General features: G+C 45.0%; 1 protein-coding gene across 2 annotated transcripts in view; it reads left to right on the top strand.

The window, feature by feature from the left end:
• The window catches only part of LOC137623219 (transferrin-like), a 155,818-nt gene extending 141,133 nt beyond the window's left edge, over positions 1-14,685 (top strand). For both annotated transcript variants that reach the window (XM_068353939.1, XM_068353937.1), the window contains exon 15: positions 13,365-14,685. In XM_068353939.1, the coding sequence (XP_068210040.1) occupies positions 13,365-13,676 (312 nt within the window). In that variant the 3' untranslated portion in view covers positions 13,677-14,685. The remainder of the gene's footprint in view (positions 1-13,364) is intronic.
• Positions 14,686-24,998: the final 10,313 nt, after the last annotated feature.

Raw genomic sequence — 24,998 nt, 5'->3', positions numbered from 1 at the left:
TTGCCTCCACCTAATTGGGGGAGAAAGCTATCCCTAAGCCTCAGGTCTGACCACCTGCCCTGCTGTCACCAATGGGCTCAAAGAGCAAGGTTATCAAGAACCTGCGAGACATCCCTCAGATGAAAGGAGAAAACAGAATGGAGCCAAATAGCCACCTCAAGAACTCTGGCGACAGGGATGTTCCTCAAAGCCACCAGCGTTGCAACCAATCAATGACTGTGAGCTATTGGTGCTTGACCTTCACGAACATCAAGTCCCCCAGTAAAAAAAAAACAATTGCAAACAAACCAACTGTGACAGGCCATGTCCTTCTCAAAACTTTGAAGACCTCCTGACCCAGGGTATAATGAGACTGGTTGTCATCAACTGGGTGACAGCCAAGATAAATGATGTTTAAAAAAAAAAATTGGAGAACCAGACAGGCTCCACCTTGATACCCCACATAAGATGCTCAAATTCCCAGGAATTGTTCCTCTCTCCAAGGACTACCGGACCAAATTTCTTTCGGATCCCAGAAGAGGACCTCTTCCAAGATCCGAAGCATTGGAACAAAACAAGCTGTCTGGAGGCATCAAAAAGAGACCCGATCCCATCATCGAGACAGTCCCTGAACCGAAAAACGGATTTTGAGCGAAGCGAAAAATCTATTTTTGGGTGAGATAGCCATGGCGTCCTGATGGAAGGTTCCTTATTGATAGCTTCCTTGGGTGTATTAACTACTAAGATATTCCCAGAGAATTTAACCACAGGTTATCACAGAATTCTAACTTCTGGAGCGAGTATCCTAAAGGTTTCCCTTTAAGACATCGTATATCAACAGGGGACGCATGTATTAACGCGCCACATAGCTATCTGCACCCCATATAGAGTTAACACTTCGATATGGAGGGGCGGAGAATAGCTGGGGAGCCGTTCCACAGCTATACTCGTCCGTGGCTACTTTTGGTACTCGAAACGTAAACAAACGGGCGCCGTTGCTAAATGACGTCACGTCCGTCCTCATCCTGATGCCAGTTGCCTGCCAATCACCATGATACAGCAGGACAGGGTGGGGCCTGAAAGGCTGGACTAAAGTAGCAGGGAGGGTCCATCAGGACGCCATGGCTATCTCACCCAAAAATAGATTTTTCGCTTCGCTCAAAATCCGTTTTTTGGGCTCAAGCCATGGCGTCCTGATGGAAGAGTACCAGAGAATCAATGTATCGTGGTAGATTTCCCCTTGTAGAGTAAGTGCCGAGGGCTTTGAGTAAGGTAAGCATAGTGACCTCGATAGAGGTTCCGTGGGGATGCAACTTCCTGCCCCCCTTGGCAGAGAAGTCCCAACGGACCATGCCGAAGATCAAAGTGGTCATCGAACGGCTACCCACCTTGCGGAGAGAACGTGAAGAACTCGGAGACAAGACAGAATGGTTGATATTCATATAGGAACATTCTCAATAACAGAAAAGTGGTGGTTAGGCACTGTATTTCATAGCTAGAGAGCAATCTGGTCTCGAAGATATAACGCAAGTAAGTATTCAGTTAGGAATATTACACAGCATAGGTGAGTATATAATATGGATTGAACATATTATTCTTCATGATTTCAAAAGAAAGGGGATAATGAAACTATGACAACCATGTATTTCATAGTATGAGTAGGAGCGGAGTGAGACGCACAAGTAATAAAATAGAAATTTTATTTCACAATTGCAGGATATAGTAAAATAAATGCAATAAAGAATGTAAAATTAATTTACAATAAATTATAATGTACATAGTAATGAAAGACTTCGCTCTTGAATCTGAAAGAAAATTTCAAATTATTAGAAGGCACAGGTTCCATAGGAACGTCAGTCTTTAATAAGGAAAAAACACATCATGCTCTAGGCATGCGGCACTCATGTGACGACTATGACATTTCACCTTGTAAAGAACAGTCTATGAAAAACACTAAGTGTCCCTGAAATCACTACGTATCACACGAGGGTCAACATAGGCACCCGAAGAGTTTAAAGTCCCAAGTAACTCACTATTCTATGCAGAGTTAATTGCAGGTTTCATAACACTACCTGCAGCTACCACGAAATGTTTGACTTCATGCACTTGCTTCGCGTAGTGCTTGAAGAAAACACGCGAAGATTTCCAGCCTGTGAAACTCTTGAGGCTTTCGAAATCCATGCTCTGGAAAAAATTCAGAGATGATGCGACTTTTCTAGGATCCTGACCTGCAGGTGTACTGTCAGGATCCGCTCTGCGAATGAAATAGGTGATTTTCGCTCTTAGTTGTTTCAGTGACAGGTCGCTACCCGACGTTTCTCCTTTGAAGAGTTGGCCTCCACCAAAGTCAGAAGTTCTCTGAAGATAGACCTTGAGGCTCTCTACCGGACATAGAGAGGCATCTTCTTTCAGGGGGCAGATTCTCCAAGGGCCCCATCTCTTGGTAGGTAGTTCATTTTTCGCGAGAAACGTCGGATCCGGGAAGAGGGTAAGGTCTCCTGAGTTTGTAAACAGGATGTGACCCTCGTCTCTTGATAATGCCACTATTTCGCTGACTCGGGCTCCTGAGGCAAGAGCAAAAAGAAATATAACTTTTTGAGTCAGATCCTTGAGAGGGCATGAATCGTTGTCCAAGTTGGAGGCAAAATGGAGCACCTTGTCCAGGGACCAGGAGATAGGTTTTGGTGGGGGTGCTGGGCGTAGACGAGCGCATGCCTTCGGCAGTTTATTGAAGATGTCGCTGGACAGATCAATCTGGAAGGCGTACAGTAGTGGTCTAGTCAAGGCCGATTTGCAGGTAGAAATCGTGTTGGCTGCTAAGCCCTGTCCATGAAAGTGAATGAAGAAGGACATGCAAAAATCGATGGTGATTTCCGTAGGATTTTTTGCCTTGACGAATGAGACCCACTTTCTCCAGGATGATTCGTATTGCCGTCGTGTGGATTCGGTCTTGTATTCCTCGAGGAAGTCTAGACTTTTCTTCGAGATCCCAAACCTTTTCTTCGCGGCTAGGGAGAGAAAATCATGAGATGAAGGTCCCTGACTTTCGATGATGAAGCGAAGACAGTCGACTAATGTACTTGCTGAGAGAGAACTGGGCCCGGGAGAGAGATCAGCGTGGGCTGTAGCTCCAGGACTAGGGGGTACCAATTGCTCTGGGGCCACTTGGGAGCCACCAGGTCCGCTGTCCCTTTGAAGGTTCTCAGCTTGGAGAGGACTTTCAGCAGAAGGTTGGTGGGAGGGAACAGGTAGATCCTGGACCATCTGTTCCAATCCAGTGACATGGCGTCCACTGCTTCTGCCTTAGGGTCCTCGTACGGGGCCACATAATGAGGAAGTTGATTGTTGTCGCTCGTTGCGAAGAGATCGATCTGAAGTTCTGGGACTTGGTGAGAGATGAAGGAGAAGGATCTTGCGTCTAGAGACCATTCCGACTCTATCGGGCTTGTCCGAGTTAGAGCGTCCGCCGTCACGTTGCGGAATCCTTGTAGGTAAACTGCAGACAGGTGCCATTTCTTCTTCTCTGCCAGGCGGAAGATTGGGAGAAGCACCTGATTTATCTGGGGCGATCTTGAGCCTTGGCGATTGAGACATCGGACTGCCACCGAGTTGTCCAGGGTCAGACGAATGTGGATCGAGGGAGGCGAAGAGTGTTTCTTCAGAGTGAGAAGGACCGCCATGGCCTCCAAGATGTTGATGTGAAACGTCTTGAATAGGGGAGACCATGTTCCTTGAGCCTGTTGTTGGTGGGAGTGACCTCCCCAACCCTCCAGCGAAGCGTCCGTGTGGATGTTGAGTGATGGAGGTGGATGTTGAAGAGGGATGGACCTTTTCAGGGCCTTTGCTTCCGACCACGGCTTTAGGAGTAACCGAAGTCTGTTTGGGAGCCGTCTCTTGAGGTCTCTTCGAGCGATGGATGCAGAACATCTCCAGACTCCCGCGGCATCATTTAGCTGTGCACGCAGCACTGGGTTTGTCACTGAGGTGAACTGTAGAGAGCCTAGAACTCGTTCCTGTTGACGTCTTGAGATCCGTTTGGATTTCAGCAGTTTTTTGACAGACCCTGCTATTTCTTTCCTTTTCTTCTGGGGAATGGAAAGGCGGTGTGATTGAAGATTCCACTGGATTCCTAACCATTGGAACTTCTGAGCTGGAGAGAGGCGAGATTTCTTTCTGTTTATCTTGAATCCCAGGTGTTCCAGAAACTGGGTGACTTTGTTGCAGGATCTTAGACAATCTTCGGGCGATGGAGCCCAGACCAGCCAGTCGTCGAGGTAGGCCATCACCTGGACGCCGCGGAGGCGGAGCTGTTGAACGATGGGCGTCTGCCAGCTTTGTGAAGATCCGTGGGGCCACATTGAGGCCGAAGGGCATGGCCCTGAAAGCGTAGCTTTTCCTTTGGAGTCGAAATCCTAGGTAGGAGGAAGCATGGTGGTTCATTGGAACGAGCCAGTAGGCATCCGCCAGGTCTATGGAGACCGTGTAGGAACCTTGAGGCAGAAGGGTCCTTATCTGTTGAAGAGTCAGCATCTTGAACTTGTTGTTCGCTATGAACTTGTTGAGGGGGGATAAGTCTAGAATGACTCTGAGTTTGTCGGAGTCCTTCTTGGGGACGAAAAACAGTCTCCCTTGGAACCTGGTTGACTTTACCCTCCTTATCACCTTCTTGTTCAAGAGTTCTAGGACGTATTCTTCCAGAAGGGGGGTTGACTGTTGGAAGAATTGCTGGAAGGTTGGGGGTGGATGAGTCCAGCTCCAGCCTAGACCCTTCTTGACGATGCTGTGTGCCCAGGGATCGAAGGTCCAACGATTCTGGAATTGGCGGAGTCTTCCTCCCACCGGAAGCACTTCGTTGCTTCTGGGTTCCCGAGGGTGTGCTACCTCGGCCGCTAGCTCCCTTTCCTCCTCTGCCTCTGGAGGGACGGCGAGATGCATCTCTGTCTGCACCTCTGTTTGAGCCTCTACCTTTGGGACAAAAGGTAGTTGACTGTTGCTCAAAAGCAGGGGTGAAGACCGGCGACTGTGACAAGACCGGTTGGGTGACTAATTGAAAGGTCTGCTGTGGCTGAGCTGCCACTTAGGGAGTAGCGGATCCCGGAAACTGCCGTCTCTGTTGACGTTGCTGGGGTTTCGGTTTCGTGGGTTTCCTCTTAGGTTGAGGGCCGTCGTCCTGAGAGGATTTCCTTTTCTTCGACATGCCCCATTTGTGGAGAAGGTTCCTGTTCTCCGTGGCAGCCTTGTCGGTGATCTCTTTCACTAGGGAGGAGGGAAAGAGGTGCTTACCCCAGATGTTGGAGGAAATCAGCCTCCGGGGTTCGTGTCTCACTGTAGCACTTGAGAACACGATTTCACGACAGGCTCTACGAGCCTTCGTGAAGCTGTACAGATCCTTTACTACGGTCGCCAAATGTGTTTTGGCGAGGACCATGTAGTAGTCAAGGACCCTAGTGTCACCTGCCATGACTTCGAGCTGTACATGGAGGGACATAGATGCGGCGAGCCTTTCCTTCGTATCATGTTCCCGACGAAGGCGATGGTCATTAAGTTTTGGGAGGTCCTCGTTAAACTGACGACCAGCGACGTCAGGTTCTAGTTTTCCCACTACAAATGTTGACTGGACGTCTTTCCAGTGTCTAACATCAGGGGGAGTAGTCAGGGAGAAGGGTCTGCACTCCTCCAGTGCAGGGAAAGGTTTTCCTTCTTCCACTGCCTTATGCACCGCAGTGAAGGCCTTTTCCAAAAAGGGGAAGGTCGCATCGTCTGGTGCGACGTAGGTCGGGTGCTTCTTGCTAAGCGCCGGTAGTTTTGAGCAGGTGAAGCCCCTACTTTTCACTGTATTGGCCAACATAGCCTGGGCCTTCGGGAGATCGAACACTATAACCTCCTTCGGTTCGGTCTCTTCTTCAGAGGCAGGTTCAGATCTTAAGTCGGACGTAACAGTCCGGGTAAGCCTTAAAGTTTGGGAAGAATTCCACTTCTTCCAGCGCGATCGAGCCGACCTTTTCGCTTATGAAGATCTTGCCCGTAGTGATCGGCATGTGCTCAGCATACCTCCAGGGGTTAGTATCCGAGCATGCAGGGAGGTCCTTAACCGAAATCCTTTTCGGCTGCTTCAAACTTCCCATGTTGGACCTGAAGAACTCATGCGTCTCGCGGAGTTTCTTATCCATGAGAGCCTCAAGCATTTTGGAGATCTCCTGGGTGTTGGATGGGGTAGGATCCAGGGTAGCGGATGTAGACGGGAGTGATACATCCGTCAGTGTAGGAGTCGGTGTGAGGGTGGATGTTGGAGCGACCTCCTGCTCCGACTCAGGGTATTCCACCTGATCTTCCTCATAGTCCAGTTCGTCGCCCATGAGGTTCCTCTCCGTGTTCTCCGACACTTCCGACATACGTTCCGCGTTGTCGGCATCCAAACGGCACTTGTGCATGGATTGAGCCATGACTACATCTGGTTCCACCACTATCTGGACGGTGGGAATCTGATCTTTGGGGACCACTGAGTCTGGTGATGCCTTCGGAAAAAGCAAGGCCCTCAAATCTTCGGTGGCGAGATATGGTCAGGTGGCGTTCTTCTGGAAGCCACGCACCCACTTGCGTAGCTTCTCTCGAGAAGAGTCCCTTACCTCCGCTGAAGGAGGATTATCGAACGCTTCGACCAGGCGGTCCTTGCAGACTGTACAGTGCTGCGGGTCCCAAATCTTCAGATCGCCTTTCTTATTGGCGCAGGGGGCGTGGGTCCTACACGCCGTGTGCCCGTAGAAGTGCGGGCGCTTCACTCCACAGAAGTTGTGGTCACATTTCACGTACTCCTCCTGTAAGAGAAAGAGAACATGAGTATACAGAAGTCATACAAATGACTTATATTACTCTAAAGTTAAATATTAAGTAGTTAACTTTAACTTAACATTAATTAAATAATAACATTGTAATGTTAGAGAGTGGAGTGGGAAATGAAGTAGATAGACACATACTCTGTGTATCCCGCCCAGCTGGTTACCGTAACCTTATCAGTAGGCAATTTGTTTGTGACCGAGGACACAAAGCAGAATTCTTCAATGATCGCTAAGGAAGGCAGAAGGTAATTCTAGCAGGGATTGCCTAAGATGTATATCAAGGACTGAGACCACTCAGGCCATTAGTTTGGGGGGATGTAGAAGACCCCATAGGACAACGGTTTCCGGCAATCCAGCCGTGCTAAGACACACACAGCATGCTGGAAAATTGTGATATGCAAGAAGACAGCACGGCTGTTAATAGAACGGTAAGACAATACCTATCCATTGGGGTAGCCAAGCTATCTGGTTGCAGTGTAGGGCTATCAGCATGAAGTTGATAGCTGGGAGAAGGGGTGCAAGTCTCTTGGCGTCTCCGGAGGGCGCTGGCAGACCGGCGGTACGCCGAAGGCCGCTCCAGCAGGGTTTCTGGCATTAGGGAAGACACATAGAGAAGTCAGGTGTAATGCCAGGTTGGCGGCCGCCGGCAGGAGGCGGAGGCTGCTGCCGGCTTGGTGACAAGATCATAGGATAAGGAAGGGGGTTATAGCATACCCAGACCGCCAGCAATCGATGCCGGCACGCCGGAGGCCGGCCCGAAGGACGGACGACCGAAGCTAGGTAGTGTAAGGGTAGGCCATCGGCTATACACCGACGGAAGGCGGCAGCCCTCCGGCATGCGGAGGACTGTCGACTAGGGAGGATACTAGGAATGTCACCAAGGGAGGGCGGTATCGCCTGCAGTAGAGGCGGCAAGGGACCGGCACCAGGACAGGAAGAGAGACAGGAGGAGGGATGAAGGGATAAGAATACAAACCCCTATAGCATCCCACCTGAATGAGTGTACCCATGATAGGGGCTAGCCCTATCACCCAATGGCAGGGGGCCGGCAGGCGGCCGGGCGCCAGAGTAGCCCAAGGGAGGGCCAGGGAACACCCAAGAGAGGGGGAACCCCTGCGGACAAAACGCTTCCAGTGGCTAACCCAAGAGAGGGGGAACCCCTGCGGACAAAACGCTTCCAGTGGCTAACCCCATAGGACGCTATGAAGGGTATATGTACCAGAGCGGAATGCCCACAGGGACTCAAGATAGCCCTATCACACCACCCTAAGGAGGAGTTGTAGGACTAGGGACAGATGAGTATAGGCTAGCCTATGTATAGGCTAGACCATACAAGGGATAGGGGGGGGAGGGAGAAGAAGAAGGGTGTTCCATAGGGGAGGCTCTGTACAAAAACGGCCACCAAGGAAGGGAGGACGCTCCCTAGCCTAGGGTAGGCAACCTGGTTGAGAACGGTGCATGGGTACCGTTTCAAGAAAAGTACAGAACTAGCCCTCCCACCCCCCCACCCCCGAGGCCTAACCAAGAGAAGGGATATTAAACCCCAAGCTAGGTAGGATGGAAGACATATCGCAAGTTGCAAGGAAGGTCAGGTAACCTAACCTCAGCAACTGAGGAAGGACAGGCCGTTCCTCTTCTCGAACGCAACCCTAAGGGGGGATCATTCCCTTAGGGAGGATAGAGAAGCGATAAATACTCTGATACGGACATGATCCCTTTACGTGGTAGGGGGAGCGTGGCCACACAGAGGGAATGCCCTAAGACAGGGGGTGAAGGGAGCATATAGGGGTCCTACAATTAGGTTAGGTTAGAAAGGCACACTATCAAACCGATCCCCTATATGGTCCCCGAAGGCGAAAACACTTGCATCACAGTAAACAGTATCATAAAATAATGCCACTATCTTCATAACTTAACCTAGGATTACTGGAATATATCATGCATGAACACTGGTGTTATGTGCTCTGGCCTAGGGGCTAAGCTAGCGATCTAGTATGGGGTCAGGCGATGACCGATAAAGAAGCGTCAAAACACGATATATGAAGTTCCTAGCTATGAAGACTAAATAACTAACAGTATCAATTAGTTAAAAGGCCGGAATAAGCTGTTCAGGCTAGCAAAATAAGGCATGCAGGGGAACAGCGACGCCATAAAATGGCGTGTCTGGTAGTAGCACAGCTCTGCCAGAAAACATGAAATATCTCGAAAAGTATAAGTTACTTTACGGTCAGAGCTTATTTAAACAATACTGGGACCTGGTACTCAACTTTCCAGAAGAAGGCGAGGCTGAAGGTAGCGACATTACGAAGATGCAAGCCGATGAAAAAGCGCAAGGGAAAATCCGTCTTAGCAAGGCAAGCTACTAAAAGAAGGATGAGGACGGACGTGACGTCATTTAGCAATGGCGCCCGTTTGTTTACGTTTCGAGTACCAAAAGTAGCCACGGACGAGTATAGCTGTGGAACGGCTCCCCAGCTATTCTCCGCCCCTCCATATCGAAGTGTTAACTCTATATGGGGTGCAGATAGCTATGTGGCGCGTTAATACATGCGTCCCCTGTTGATATACGATGTCTTAAAGGGAAACCTTTAGGATACTCGCTCCAGAAGTTAGAATTCTGTGATAACCTTTGGTTAAATTCTCTGGGAATATCTTAGTAGTTAATATACCCAAGGAAGCTACCAATAAGGAACCTTCCATCAGGACGCCATGGCTTGAGCCCAAAAAAGGGATCTCTTAATACCGGGGTGAAGGAGGGACAAGAGACTACTCGGTCATTAAGACCCAAGACTGAAGAAGGGCCAGCATAAAAAAAAAATCATCCTAAGACACTCACCTGGGATCAGCTGGATTAGGAGGACCAAGAGACCAAGGAGGGACCTCCACAGGGAGAATCTCATCATAACAAACAAAACAGACTACCTTGCCTGAAGAATTTACTCCAGAAACGACAAATGAATCGGGTAGTTATCCAAAAACCTGAGCATGCGGAATCCCGACTGAAGAAGAAAGGCCAACACAGGAGTAAACCTGAGAGGAAACCTGTGGTACATAAGGGAGGCCAAGAAAGAACCTTGGCTGTAAAGACCCCCTAAGTCAAGACAAATTGAAGGAAGGCAATGCTTATTTGATAAAGTAGAAACCAAAAGGATCGAGAAGAGCAAACAGCTCTCTCACCCAGACTTGTCTCCTGAGGGAAGGGTGGAAGAGATGAAACAAATGAAAAGCAGAAAGAGGAGGGTTCTCAAAACCTCTACTACCCACTCGACCAACCAAACTCTGCTGCCAAGCAGGTCAAAGGTGCCAGAAAGAAGAGAAAAACCAAATGACTGTCCCCTTGTCCAAACAAAATTAAACTGTGTTCAATAAATACACAAATACATCACTAGAAACTCCCTACCAAAACGCCATCAAAGGAGCCGTATCACAAGACCTAAGAAGAAGGACTAGCTAAGGAGAAACAATGGAAACAGAACAAGACAAAAAGGAAGTGGACTGGATACCCCTAGCACCCACCTAACACTTCCCTCCCCTTAACCAAATGGGAGGAAGTCTAGGGACAACACCATGGGACAAGGACCTCTGGACTTCGGAAGCGACGAAAACTCTGATGCTCCTAGCCAGCAAGACCGATAGATAAAGTAGGGACCTATCAAAAAGGTGAGGAAGCCCAAGAATAGACATTTGACTTTCAGGAACTTAGGGCACAGAAAGACCTCAAGAAATAAATCTGAAATATCAAGGACAAGAGGAAGCCCCGAAGCGGCAGCCAGGGAAACTTGACAGAAAGAGCCACCAAAATCGAGGAAGGCATCTGGAATTTGCACACGGTCACCTAACTAAGAAATGATCACCTCAATGAAGCTATAACTTTATGAATGAACGAGGTGTGGGTGGGGGGGGGGGGCAAGGAATGTCTTATACCCTCATGACCCCCAACCTCAAACCAAAGGCAAAGGGGAAACACAAAGGCTCACGTGACTGTGAAGGCCCCTCAAGGAAAAACTTTCCTGATCCTGAGATGCATCGAAGGGGAGGAGGGTTCTGATCAAGACCTCGCCGGAGACGGGAACCAACACCCAACACAAGCAACCTACATCCCAACAAAAGATTCTCATTGAAGGGGGAGGGCCCTCACAACTATTCAAAACTGGCAACAACATACATCAGCCTTCGCGCCCCAGGACCTATCATCATCATCATCGTAGCATAGATAGACAAAAACAGACCTAAAGCGACCTGCCCCCTACACACCAGTCTGAGACCTGACCCCTAGCTGTACTAGTCCAGTGCCTATCCCAGACCCCCACCCATACTAAACTGTTCTTTGGCACTGTTACAGTATCAATAGGGGACTTAATGGGTAACTTATTGCCATGCCAACCACCTGCCTGGATCTGTTTCTCCCTAGGCCTATGCCACATTTGAACGGTGGGCACAGTCGATAGGTAACTGACAAGGAGCTGCAAAAGAATGAATGAGGTTATCAGACATCCTAGTAAACGCAAACTAAAAGTGTTCTGTCAATTTGAAGACTTCAATTGAAATGACTATCTAGACAACTAACTTCACGAAAAATAAACCTAGGCTTAAAATTGGTAGACTCTACTAGAGGAAAAATTGATGCAGGTAAAGGGGGAAGGAGTCAAAAGAAAATGCAAATGCGTGGGTTGAAAATTACCAGTCCTTTTAAAAGGATAAAGAAAAGTTAGAACAAATGGTGTACTTGTTGAAACCTAAGAACAAGTGATGAGTTCAAGGGGGAATGACCATAGACTGTGCTAACTTCGAGGCGAGAACCCAAAGGGACAAAGCCCAACAATAGAACTTTCATTTTCCTTATGAGACCTTTGCAATGTAAGGACTTTAGATGATCAACAAAAGCACTTATTTTGCTGTCTGCCAAGCCCAACACAAGTATCAGGGGAAGCAGAACAAACACCTTACCTTTGCTATTTGTACAATGATCACAGGGTTCGTACTCCCTGTAATTCATCCGGATTCCACAGAAAGGGCAGCTTCTGAGTGAGTTTGAAGGGGTGATTGCAGAATTGTTGAGACTTCACCATGAAGTTTTCTGGATTGCATAAAAATTACCCCTATCAATGAAAATCCACACAATGATATCACATAAAAAACACTAATGAGGTATACTGTACTGCAATTGGTGTTACGCAAGAACCAACTGAAGAAAGAATGCTCTCTGGGCTAAAAGGTATTTGAAATTCAACAGAGTGGTTGAGCTGTAAACAACTCAAGTGCTCGTTGATAACGAATTTTCAAAAGTGAGTGGACAGCTTATTCAGCCAGAAGTGTTGCCAAAGGGGGGACAATAAGAAATACTGTATAAGAAATACAGTAGCAGGGTTGCTAACGCGGTTAAAATTTGGGTAGTTTTTGGGAGATTCAGGGCTAGATAAATTATCTTAAGATAATGCTTATTAATAAGAGAAGGTTGTCTTTTATTATCATCTTCATTACGTACATTTTTACATATACTTTTCCAATTATGTATTGGACTTCAAATGAGTTTTCACCACTTCTTTGTCTAGAGCTCTTTCTGCCAGAATTCCTATGACAATGGTAAGTTTTATATCCCTTTTTTTCCATGAATTCCAGAGATATTCCTACTGGTCTTTGTCGTACCTTTTCTGTTTCATACTTTTCAAACTTTTTCCCATCCTTTCTTATCACTTGTCATACCAATCTCAAACTTGGAGCATTCTCTCTGGGCCCAGCATTTCCTCCACCATTTTTTTCATTTGTAAACCCATGTTTCCATTGTATTCAAGCAATATTTTTTATTATTACTGTGACACTTATTCAAAAACTCCTTCATTACCCTGTCGGTGGGTTTCTGTTGTAGTATTGATACTTATTAAGTTGTTTGGTTTGGATGTGTTTCTGTTTTTTTAAAGTGGAAAATCTTAAAAGCAGGTGTTACATACCGAGTGATAAGGTCTTAGGGAGTATATGGCAAAAGTTTTCCCCTCTCTCCATTATTAGGGTACAGTGAAATCTTTGGATTAAAAAATTAAAATTTTTCGGAACTACTAGTCATCAAATTAATATATAAAATTAAAGATCTTGTATAGATTATGAAAGAGTCATTTAAATATCATACAGCTGTGACTGAGCAGTCAATGAAGTTGAAAGGGAAATGTTTAGTCATATGCAGTGCAATATGAGGCTGGTGGTGGCACACAAAATAATCATGGGTTGCACAGTAATATGTCCTTGTTAGTGATGACACCCTGATTATTTCCCTTGCCTTTAAAACACATAGGCCTATGGAGGTAATAGTTTAGTTCTGTGCTGTGTTAATGAGCCCAATATAATTATTATGCTTATTAGTATTCAATTTGCTTCTTTTAATGTGCTGAATAATTGTGCTCAGTGCCTGGCCTCTTGACATGAATTTCATAATCCAACCAACTGTGCTCCTTTCATTAATGCAGTATCAATACACAGCATAATTTCTTACAAGTTCTTAAATATTATTAGTAAATCCAAGCAATTGTAAAGGACTTTTGTACATTCCTCTTTCAGGACTCTGTTACGGATCTGGTTAATGTCCGAGAAGATGAATTTCACAAGTCACTGGATGAAGCCTACTATAGGGCAGCACAAGAGATCAGTACTTGTAAACCCCTAGTGAATGAACCTAAGAAACCTTCACTCAATAATCCTGTAGCTGAATTGCCAGAACCTTCTAATGATATACTCGAGAATCCTGTATCTGACCAGCAAGAATCTTCTGATGATATAAGTACGACAAGCAGGGCAAGTTTCAATGTAGGCTCGTGGGTTGTGATGTGTTTAGCGATTGTAATTCTTCTTTCGCCTACTGGTATTCCTTGACATTGACATGTTCAGATTCTTGATATGTGCCTTGTAAATTTTAAAAGATTTTTTTTCTTATAATACCCTGTTCACTTGTGCATCATGAAATACATATACTGTAGTCTTACCAGTATGTTGCATGTTATAGTCACAGCAGTGAAATGGAAATCTGTTATGTTTTAAATTTTGCATTTATTATTTTGCAAACATATGTACAAATTTTTAATGTAGTGGTCTCATGCCTAAATACTTATTTTTCTTCAAAACCAGCTTAAAACTGGCTATGCAGTGATCAATTTTAACTGAAGTCTTGCCCTACAGTGGCTAGCTGTGCATTATTGCTTTTCACTACTTTAATTTTCATCATTTAAAACTTCTTTCAATATAGTATTTAGTTGTACATGAAAACCATGCAATACAAGTGATTGCAGTGATTCACTAGTAATTGTTCTTGTATTATAAATCTGACCATTATATAATGCTAGGTATCTAACATCATGAGGTGGTGTTGGTGTTCTTCAAGCACTCGGAGCTCTTCCATCTCTTAATTTTTAACTTGAATAATTCATATATTGAGTCTTTTGATTTTATTATGTAAATATAGTATTGTATGTACTACTTATGTCTTTTATGTAATTTCTAAGTCTGAAGAAGCTGTTTTGAATAAGAGAAAAAAAAAGAGGTTTATACAAGGTATGTAAAACTGGGTTCACAAGTGCCATTGAATTTTGTCAAAGTTTGATAAATGATTAAAATTATTTGTTTGTTTTGCACCAATAATTTTTAGGATGTCAGATTCAGAAAATACTGTAATTTGTGATAACTGTAGAGTAGATGTGGTAGGATCCTACAATGAAATATCCAGTTTATTTTGATAGGTAAATCTTTCATTATTGTTTTTGCTCTTGAATTGTTTCTAAGTATAATGAAATATAAGAATAGCTCTTGAATTGTGTCTTTAGTATAATGAAAAATAAGAATTGTCATCAAAACCGTAGAAGAAATACACTTTGGTATACTTTGGAAATTTTTTTTTATGAATGTAGAAACTCCTTTTTAGCAAAAAGATATTAATAACTAAAAGTGTTCCAATGCGAGTACAAACTCATCATTTATATGGGTATACCCTGTTGCTGTTTTGCTACAACCAAAATTAAAGTTGTCCTGTAGGTCTCGCAACATTATATAATTGCCATCTGTTCCCACTTTTGCAGGGTAGGCACATTTGAGCCTGCACTCAGTACTCACTTTACATCTGCTACTCAAGTGCTGTCTAGCCTGTGCTTTCTCTTTTTAGTGATTTTGATTATGAATGCTTCTCAAGTGTGCATGAGGACCTACCCCAGCCTTGGAGGTTGCCCTTGTGGTACCTCTATGAGTTGGGTAAAGGTCGATTCAAAGCCTTTATGTCCAGGGTGTTGATGTGAAATTTGTCAGGAGTGGTCATCCTCCAAATGGGAAAAGTACTGCAGTCGTTGTAAGAAGGCAAGAAGGGATTACAGTGGAACCTCTACATACGAATTTAATCCGTTCCAGAACAAACTTCGGATGTAGAAAATGTTCGGATGTCGAAACGAATTTTCCCATAAGAATACATTGAAATAGGATTAATCTGTGGTTGAGCCCAAAAACCTATGATAACTTCTTAATAAACGACTACACAATTTTCCCATGAGAATAATGAACACTAAATTAGATAATAGACATGTAAATAAGAAGAATAGACATGTAAATAAGAAGAATTAGCAAAAAATGATAAATAAGAAACGGGTTTTTAGCGTCACTTTACCTTAGAAACTCCAGCGCAGGTGTTGTTAGTCTTGCTACGCAGAGAGGAGATGGATGGGCGGCAAGGAGGTAGAGAGGTTAACTACGATAAACGTACACTACCGTAACTTATTCTAACTTACACTAAGTGAACTTTAACATAACTTAGCTTATTTTTTTCTTATTCTTATATTTCATATTTTTTTTTACATTTTCTTTTTTTCTTTTTGATGATTATGTAATTTTAATCACTTTCACTCTCTACACTTAAAATTGACTGAATTTCTTTCGCTTCACTCTTTTCCGTTTTCTTTGTTTCACTTTCTTCCGCTTCACTCTTTGCCGTTTTCTTCTAATCACTTACATCCTCTTCATCACGAGTTTGCTTCGCAGTTTTTTTAAAGAAATTATCGATAGATAATTGCTTGGTACGGCTTTTCAGAATGTTTTGAAAGTGAGTTAGGCAGACATCATCGAATTGAGAAACTACACGACAAACCTGCAATTTCTTTGGATGGTATTTGTCGATGAAGTCGACCACGTCTTGATATTTTCCTAACACCTCCTTTATATGCGCCGAACCTAACACATGTTCTACCTCCTCGCTCCCTTCCTCGTCATCACTCATGTGCTCCGACATAGCATAGCATGGAGTTCCTTGAGCTCATCCGTGGTAAGTTCGTCGTGATGTTCGGCGACGAGTTCCGTAACGTCATCTGCTTCGACCTCCAGACCCATGGACTTGCCAAGGGAGACGATTTCCTCTACGGCTTCCGCTGCACCGACCACGGGATCAGGTTCGGGGTCAAAACCCTCGAAATCTCGGGGAGAAACTGCATCAGGCCACAGCTTCTTCCAGGTAGACCTCCCTAGACCATACATGGAGGGTTTTGTATGACAATTCCCCCTTCCTTGGCCTAGCAGACAGTCCTGTGCTGGTAGATCTTAGACCGAAGAAAGGATTTCTTCACTGCTTAAGGTCTCTGGTACGAGATTCTGTTCTCTTGTGAGATTGTGTCCTATGGGCAGCTCTCTCACTTGACTAACCCAACCTGGGGAAATGATTTCTCCTACCTGAGGTTACTCCATGAGACCAGAATCCCATAAGTTGAATGGTGCCTTCGGGCATTACCTTACTTGTAGGACATCTACCCCCTCCCCTCTGTCTCTTTCGTGTTGGATGAGCCAACACCCTCCTGGCCGTCGTTCTACATTTAACCCTAAGGGTTATTTGTAGGACTGGCCTGAGGTTCCCTGTCTGCTGCCGGCAGGTACCCTCGTATTCTTGAGTGTTCTTCAGTCCTCCCTTGGACTGCCTTCCATAGCCCTTATGATTGGGATATGGTTGGGTGGAAGCCCGAATATAATTCCCCTTTCCACTTGAACCCCCATTCTGGATGTAGGCCGGCAAGGCTGAGCTCTTGTCTTCCTCCATCCTCTTTTTCTCTACCTTTCGTTTTACTGGGCCATGTCAATTATCTGCCGGCCGGCATTTGCTCTGCTGCCGCTTACTATAGGCGTCGCTGATCGACAACCCAACGACAATAGACATACTGGGACCGGCTGCCGGCTACTGAGTTGCCGGCTGGCAGCCAGCCACCCATAACTTGGACATTTGCTGCCGGGTCCTACTTGATGGAAGGATCCTCGGCTGCCGGCCGGCAGAGCCGTTTCCGGCGGAATGCCGCCCATCATTTTGAAGACAGTAATTGCCTTCAATAGCCCAGAATAGCCGGCATGTGCCGGCAGGCCTGACAGGACTGGTGGCATACTGCCAACAGTCAGTGCTGTAGCCCAAAAGTTTTTTCCAACCTACAAGGTGCTTCATGGGCAGCCTATTGTGAGACCATCACATATAAGAGAGCGATTCTCTCTTATATTAATGGTTATTATCCATTATTGTCTTTAATCCCCAATATTGAACCTGGAGGATTGTGTCCGGAAGACACACTATATCAAAGGATATTATCTTCCCCTAAAAATTCTTAAAGAATTTTGCATTCAATATTGGAGGAGGTCATAGCAATTGGCTGGACAGGAAACACATGTAGGTGTCTTTCCTATCTTTAGCTTACCCTATCCAAGCTAATACAGTGGAACCTCTACACACGAACGTATCTACATCCGAATTTTCCAACATCCGAATTAAAATTCGAGCAAATTTTTGACTCTACAAAATTTTATTTCGACACACGAAGTAAACATTACGCCATTGAGCGTCGAGTGTTCAGTTCTTTATTCTTGTGTGTATCATGTGGTTGTCCTCTGTTTGGTCTGTTATTAACAGTGCTTATTTTCTTCCTTTTCTCACATTTCCTTTTTGATATTACCTATAATTATGGTGCCTAAGAAGCTAAGTTTCAGTACAGGAAGAAGGCAATTCTTTCATTAGAATTGAAGCAAGAAATTGTAGAAAAACATGAGAGCAGTGTGCATGTGAGTGATACTGTATGGCTAAACAATATGGCCGGAATAGGCCTATGATCTCAAGGATCATCAAGCTGAAGGCAGCCATTAAAGCAAATAACCATCGAAGGGAATCACCATTATTACAAGACATCTTAGCAATACCCTGGAAGAGATAGAACGCCTTTTGTTGATAGGGATAAAGGACAAAGAGATTGTTGGCAACGATCATTTGTGAGAAGGGCCAGCGTGATGAACAGAAAGAAAGAAAAAAGTGAAGCAAAGAAAATCATGATAGCATTAACAAGCTCTTTTAAATAAGACTTCTCTCTTTTTCTGTTTATCTCTAAACATAGTATTAACATGTTCTTTAAATAAAATCTCTCTCTCTCTCTCTCTCTCTCTCTCTCTCTCTCTCTCTCTCTCTCTCTCTCTCTCTCTCTCTCTCTCTCTCTCTCTCTCTCTCTTCTTCACTGTTATAGTGTTAGATACGTCTATTATTTTTTTTCGGAGAGAGAGAGAGAGATTAAACAAAACTGTGTTTAGAGTATGTATGATTTTTAACAGCGTCAACGAGTTGAAAAACAATTAAATGTAACTAAGAAAGTAATAACAGCTAATCTGAATTCCTTTATTAACTAAAACAAATATTGATACAAACACACTCGTGTGCGTATGCACAAACAAACACACAGGTGCAAGAATTGCTACGTAGTAAGAGAGACGGTCAGGGAGGAGGTAGAGATGGTGACTGCGATAACATACCGTAACTCGTCACTGAAAGTGACGAAAATAAAAAATCAAAAGAAAAAAAATGTAAAAAATATGAAATATAAAAATAAAAAAAAATAAATAAGCTAAGTTAGATTAAAATTTCCGTAGTGTAAGTTACGGTAAGTTATCGCAGTCACCATCTCTACCTCCTCACCGATCATGTCTCCTCGTGCGTGTGTGTGTGTGTTTGCGCATACGCACACGAGTGTGTTTGTATCAATATTTGTTTTAGTTAATAAAGGATTTCAGATTCGCTGATATAGTTTTTTTTTAGTTACATTTAACTGTCTTAAAACTCGTTAACGCTGTTAAAAATCATATGTACACAACACATTTTTGTTTAATCTCTCATTTTTGTTTAATCTCTCTCTCTCTCTCTCTCTCTCTCTCTCTCTCTCTCTCTCTCTCTCTCTCTCTCTCTCTCTCTCAGAAAGAAATAATTGACGTCTCTAACACTAACAGTGAAGAAGAACAAGAGAGAGAGAGAGAGTGAGAGTATTTATTCAAAGAACATGTTAACACCATGTCTACCTTCACGTCGATCGTCCGTTTCCTCCTGACGTAGCAAATCCTACACCTGCGTTGGCCTGTCTCTAAGGTAAAGTGGCAATAAAACACATTTTTTATTTATTCTTTATAATTATCTTTTTTACATGCTTCTTTCATATTATGCAGTTATGTTATTGTTATGTGTAATTATGTGTAGCCATTTATTAAGGATTTATTATGGGTTTTTAGGCTGAGGAACGAATTAAATGAATTAACATTTATTCTTATGGGAAAATTCGTTTCTACATCCGAACATTTTCTACATCCGAAGTTGGTTGTGGAACGAATTAAATTCGTATGTAGAGGTACCACTGTATTATTAATAATATGTATGCTGAAATCTGAGAATTTCACCGAATACTTATATGCTTTTCTTTCTTTACAGAAGGAGCATTTCGAGTGCGGGAACAACTTTTGCATGGTCCGTAGTAAGAACTTCTACGGCCATGACATATGCAGGGCCCATGCTCACTGCGCAATCACCAAGGGGGCTCTCAAGTACTGGGACCCACAGGTATGTACCATTTGCAAAAAACTGGCTAAAGAGGCTTTTGATGATCAAAAGTCTACTGAGTCAAGGGACGCAGCAAGGGAGATGCTGCGAAAATGGGTCAGGGGCTTCCAGAAGAACACCTCTGGCCCATACCTTCCTAATGAAAAGATGAGGGCTTGTCTTTTCCCTAGGGCATCTTCGGATGCGGTTATTCCCCAGGCTCAACCTGAGATTCCCCTGGTTCAGATTCCGGTAGAATCTGAAGTTTCGGATGCCTTGGAGAGTATCCAATTAGAGGACAACATGTCGGTTGTCTGGGAGGAGACTGAGAACAATCTCATAGTGGAGGAACTGGATCAGGCGGATGACGTTCCACCTGAGGCCGAAGTCGAGAAAGCCGAAACGATTTCGGTATCATCAGCCACGGTGACTGAGCCGGTGCCTTCGACTTCTTCCGCTGCACCCCAGTTAGATTCCATCACGAGTACGTTGCACTCACTGTTGTCCATGGTGCAGGACATTCAGAAGAAATCGTCCGAGAAAGAGCCTTTCTTCAGATGGAAATGCATCACCTGGTCGCAACACGTTTGGCCCCAAAGAAGCTAAACGTCAAGGATCTCCCCGCCTTCTCTGACGTCAACCCCTGGAGGTACGCAGAGCTTATGCCTATGTCGGGGGGGAAGGTCTTCCTCTCAGAAAACTGGGCACTGTCCCAGTGGAGGAAATTGAGTTCTGGCCCAGCAAAGGGGCCTACCCGGATTGCTATGTCCGTCTAAAAACGGAACCTGCATCCAAAGAGGAGAGACAGAGCCTAAGGAAACCATTGTCCTTGAACTCTCTAAGGCCCAGGCCTTATATACAACCACCTTGAAGGAGAAGGCCTTTACTAGCTCCAAGGTGCCGGCTCTCAGCAAGAAGCACCCGTCCTTCATTGCTGACCCCAAACGTGCCTTCCCCTTTATGAACAAAGGGCTTAAGGCAGTTGAGGCAGGGAAACCATGCCCTACACTGGAAGAGTGTAGATCTTTCTCTCTTGCCTTCCCATCAGACGATGCAAACTGGAAAGATGTTCACAACACCTTTACAGTTGGGAAGCTGGAGGCAGATATTGCCGGACGACAGTTCGGCGAAGACCTCCCGAAGCTGTCAGACTTTCTCCTGCGCAGAGAACAGGAGACAAAAGAACGTCTTACTGCTTCCTTGTCTCTGCAGACCGGCCTAGAGACAATGGCAAGCATCCCGGATATCCCAGACATGTACATGGTCTTCGCCAAATCTCATTTGGCAACAGTCACCAAGGACCTGTACAACTTTATTAAAGCCCGAAGGGCTTGCAGAGAGTTCATGTTCGCCTCGGCTGCGGTGAGACACGAACCAAGGAAGCTGATAGCTTCCAACGTCTGGGGAAAAGATCTCTTCCCAAGCGAAGTGGTCAAAGAGGTCGTGGACAAAGCCGCTACAGAGAACAGAAACCTTCTCTCTAAATGAGGCTTGTCCTCTAAAAGTAAATCTTCAGCTGATGAGGGTATCCAATCGAAGAATAAGTCGAAACGACCAAAAGTGCCCTCTCGGCCTAAATAACAGCAACAGCTTCCCGTGGCCACGGTGTCCCAGACTGTGGCACAACCACCCACCACCTTCCAATTGGTGCCCCAAACGCTGGCGACCCAGTCACCGGTGTTCACCCCAGCTTTTGAAAGGCAATCGACAACCTTTCGGCCAAAGTCTCGAGGTTCCTTTCGAGGATCCTCCAGACGCCCCTTCAGAGGTAGGGGCAACAAAGGTGGACGTGGCCAAGGAGGTAAATCCTCCACCCAGCACTCAAAGTGAGATGCTACCGGTAGGAGGGAGACTTTTCCTCTTCCGGGATCATTGGACCTTCGATCCCTGGGCCCACAGCCTAATCAAGAACGGACTAGGGTGGAGTTGGAGCTCAACTCTACCAAACTTCCCTCATTCTTCCAATATGGGGGTTGAGTGTTGGAAGAATTATGTTCAGGAACTCTTGAACAAAAGAGTTATAAGGAAGGCGAAGTATGTCAGATTCCAAGGAAGGCTATTTTGTGTTCCGAAGAAGTACTCGGAAAAGCTCAGCGTCATTCTGGTCTTGTCACCCCTCAACAAGTTCATAGTGAACTACAAGTTCAAAATTCTGACGCTTCAACACATCAAGACCCTTTTGCCCAAACGGGCATACACAGTCTCCATAGACATGACGGATGCGTACTGGCACGTTCCAATCAGCCGTCAAGTTTCCCCCTACCTGGGATTCAAACTACAAAAAAGAAAGTACGTTTTCAGAGCCATGCCCTTCGGTCTGAACATAGGTCCAAGGGTATTCACCAAGCTCGCGAATGCAGTCATTCATCAACTAAGCCTAAAAGGAATCCAGGTGGTAGCCTACCTGGACGACTGGCTGGTGTGGGCAGCATCCGAGGAAGAGTGCAGGTAAGCCTCCAAGGAAGTGATCCGGTTCCTGGAACACTTAGGATTCAAGATCAACTTGGAAAAATCTCGACTGTCTCCAGCTCAAAAGTTTCAGTGGCTGGGCGTCCACTGGAACTTGCAGTCGCACTGCCTTTCCATTCCATCAAAGAAAAGGAAAGAGATAGCAGGATCTGTCAAAAGCCTTCTTCGTTCCACAAGGATATCAAGAAGGCAACAGGAGAGAGTATTGGGGTCCCTCCAGTTCACCTCAGTGACAGATCCAGTATTGAGAGCACAATTAAAAGATGCATCAGGAGTTTGGAGAAAATACGCATCAAACGCTCGAAGAGATCTACAAAGAACGATACCAAATCGTCTGCGATCCCTACTCAAGCCATGGTCGGAGGCCAAGAACCTAAAGAACAAGGTTCCCTTACAACCGCCTCGAAAGAAGGGTGGGGAGGTCACTCTCATGATCGGAAAGTCCAAGGAACCTGGTCTCCCCTCTTCAAAACCTTCCACATCAATTTTCTGGAAGCCATGGCAGTTTTTCTTTCTCTGAAGAAACTGAAACTTCGCTGCTCAATCCACATCCGTCTGGTTCTAGACAGCAAAGTCATAATGAGATGCCTAAACCGACAGGGCTCGAGATCGCCTCACATAAACCAAGTGATACTAGCCATCCTCCGCTTAGCGGAGAAGAAGAGATGGCACTTGTCAGCAGTCCACCTTCAAGGGTTCCGCAATGTGACAGCGGACGCTCTATCCAGGACCAAACCGATAGAGTCAGAATGGTCCCTAGACGCAAGATCATTCTCCTTCATCTTACGCAAAGTCCCAGGACTGCAAATAGACCTCTTCGCAACGAGCAACGACAAGAAGCTACCCCGGTACGTAGCCCCGTACGAGGATCCTCTAGCGGAAGCAATGGATGCAATGTCCAGAGATTGGAACAGATGGTCCAAGATCTACCTATTCCCTCCAACCAACCTTCTGCTGAAAGTCCTCGACAAACTGAGATCCTTTCGAGGGACAGCAGCAATAGTGGCCCACAAGTGGTCCAATAGCTTCTGGTTCCCTCTAGTAATGGAACTACGCCTGAAGCTGATCCCGTTGCCGGACCCAGTTCTGACACAGCAAGTGCAGAAATTGACTGTCTCGGCTGCATCAGTGAAAACCCAGAACCTTCATCTCATGATTTTCTCCCCTTAGCGGTCAAGAAACGGTTCGGGATTTCTGGGGACAGTATTAACTTCTTAGAAGAATACAAGTCAAAGTCAACAAGAAGACAATATGAGTCTTCCTAGAAGAAGTGGGTGGCCTTTGTCAAGGCGAAGAAACCTAGGGAGATTTCTACAGATTTCTGTTTGTCCTTCTTCATCCAACTTCATGAACAAGGTTTAGCAGTCAATACAATTACTACATGTAAATCTGCCCTAGCCACACCAATGCTTTACACCTTCCAGGTAGACTTTTCCAATGAGATCTTCAACAAGATTCCTAAAGCCTGCGCTAAACTTCGGCCCGCAGCTCCTCCTAAGCCCATTTCATGGTCTTTGGATAAGGTTCTTCACTTAGCATCAACCCTGAACAATGAGGATTGCTCGCTGAAAGACTTGACTCAAAAGGTGATATTCTTATTTGCACTAGCCTCGGGAGCCAGAGTTAGCGAAATAGTGGCCCTCTCGAGGGATGATGGCCACATTCAGTTCACAGACGCCGGAGAACTGAACCACTTTCTGGACCCGACGTTTCTCGCCAAGAACGAGCTGCCCACTAAGAGATGAGGTCCCTGGAGAATCTGCCCTCTGAAGGAAGAAGCATCCCTCTGCCCAGTGAAATGCCTAAAGGTCTATCTTCGTAGAACTTCAGACTTTAAGGGAGGTCAGCTTTTCAGGGGAGAGACTTCCGGTTCAACGTTATCCTTGAAACAGATTAGGGCGAAAATCACATACTTTATACGCAGAGCGGATCCAGACAGTACATCCGCAGGTAATGATACGAGAAAAGTTGCCTCGTCTCTGAATTTCTTTCAGACGATGTCGTTTGAAAGCCTTCGTGCTTATACTGGATGGAAGTCTTCCAGAGTTTTCTTCAAGCACTTCGCGAAGCAATTACAAGATATTAAATTTCATGTGGTGGCGGCGGGCAGAGTAATAAAACCTGCTGCTTGATTACTGTGGAGAACAGTGCACTATTTGGGACTTATAGTGAAGGGTGTACATGATAAACATTCAAGTCATATCATGTTGAGTATTGTGTTTAGTGATGACACTATAGACTGTTCTATTCACACGGGTGACTTTAAGCATAACAGACTGACACAAGTGCCAGGCATACCTATATGCACAGTGTTCCTAGTAACAACAGAATGCTTAGTGAAATTCTTATATTTCTTTTAGAGTGGCTGGTGTTTCTTTTTCAGATGAAACTGATTTTATTTTCTGTTATTACTGTTTATGCTTCTATACAGAATTGTTCAGTGTAATATGTAAATGATTACATCTATGATTTCTAAATTTTATTGTAATAAACAATAGAACGAATCTTTGCGTCTCTTTCGCCCCAAACATTCCAGTTTATGTATAAAGTCAGAGCATCCTTGATTCTTTTGATATTTAAGAAAATATCTGAACCAAGATTCCTATTGTTCCAAGCAAACAGGTAAGAACTTATTGTACTAGACTGTTCATTTTACTGTTTAAGGTTTCCTGCACGTATATAAACCTGTCCGTCTCTTTAACAACAGACCCAGGAGGTATGGTAACCTGCACAGATCAATACCATCCAAGTACAGACTATGCTTTATGTATATGATGACACTAATATACAAAGTGTTTGCTAGATTGTTTCCTTGAACTCACAATCCTCGAGTTTTTTCCTTGAGTCTACCCAGACTCTTCCCTGTAGGGGGCAGGAAGCAC

The sequence above is a fragment of the Palaemon carinicauda genome, chromosome 30, assembly GCF_036898095.1.
Source record: "Palaemon carinicauda isolate YSFRI2023 chromosome 30, ASM3689809v2, whole genome shotgun sequence".
In the NCBI taxonomy this organism is placed as follows: domain Eukaryota; kingdom Metazoa; phylum Arthropoda; class Malacostraca; order Decapoda; family Palaemonidae; genus Palaemon; species Palaemon carinicauda.
Note: the sequence above shows the minus strand (reverse complement) of the source record. Positions and strands in the feature narration are given on the sequence as shown.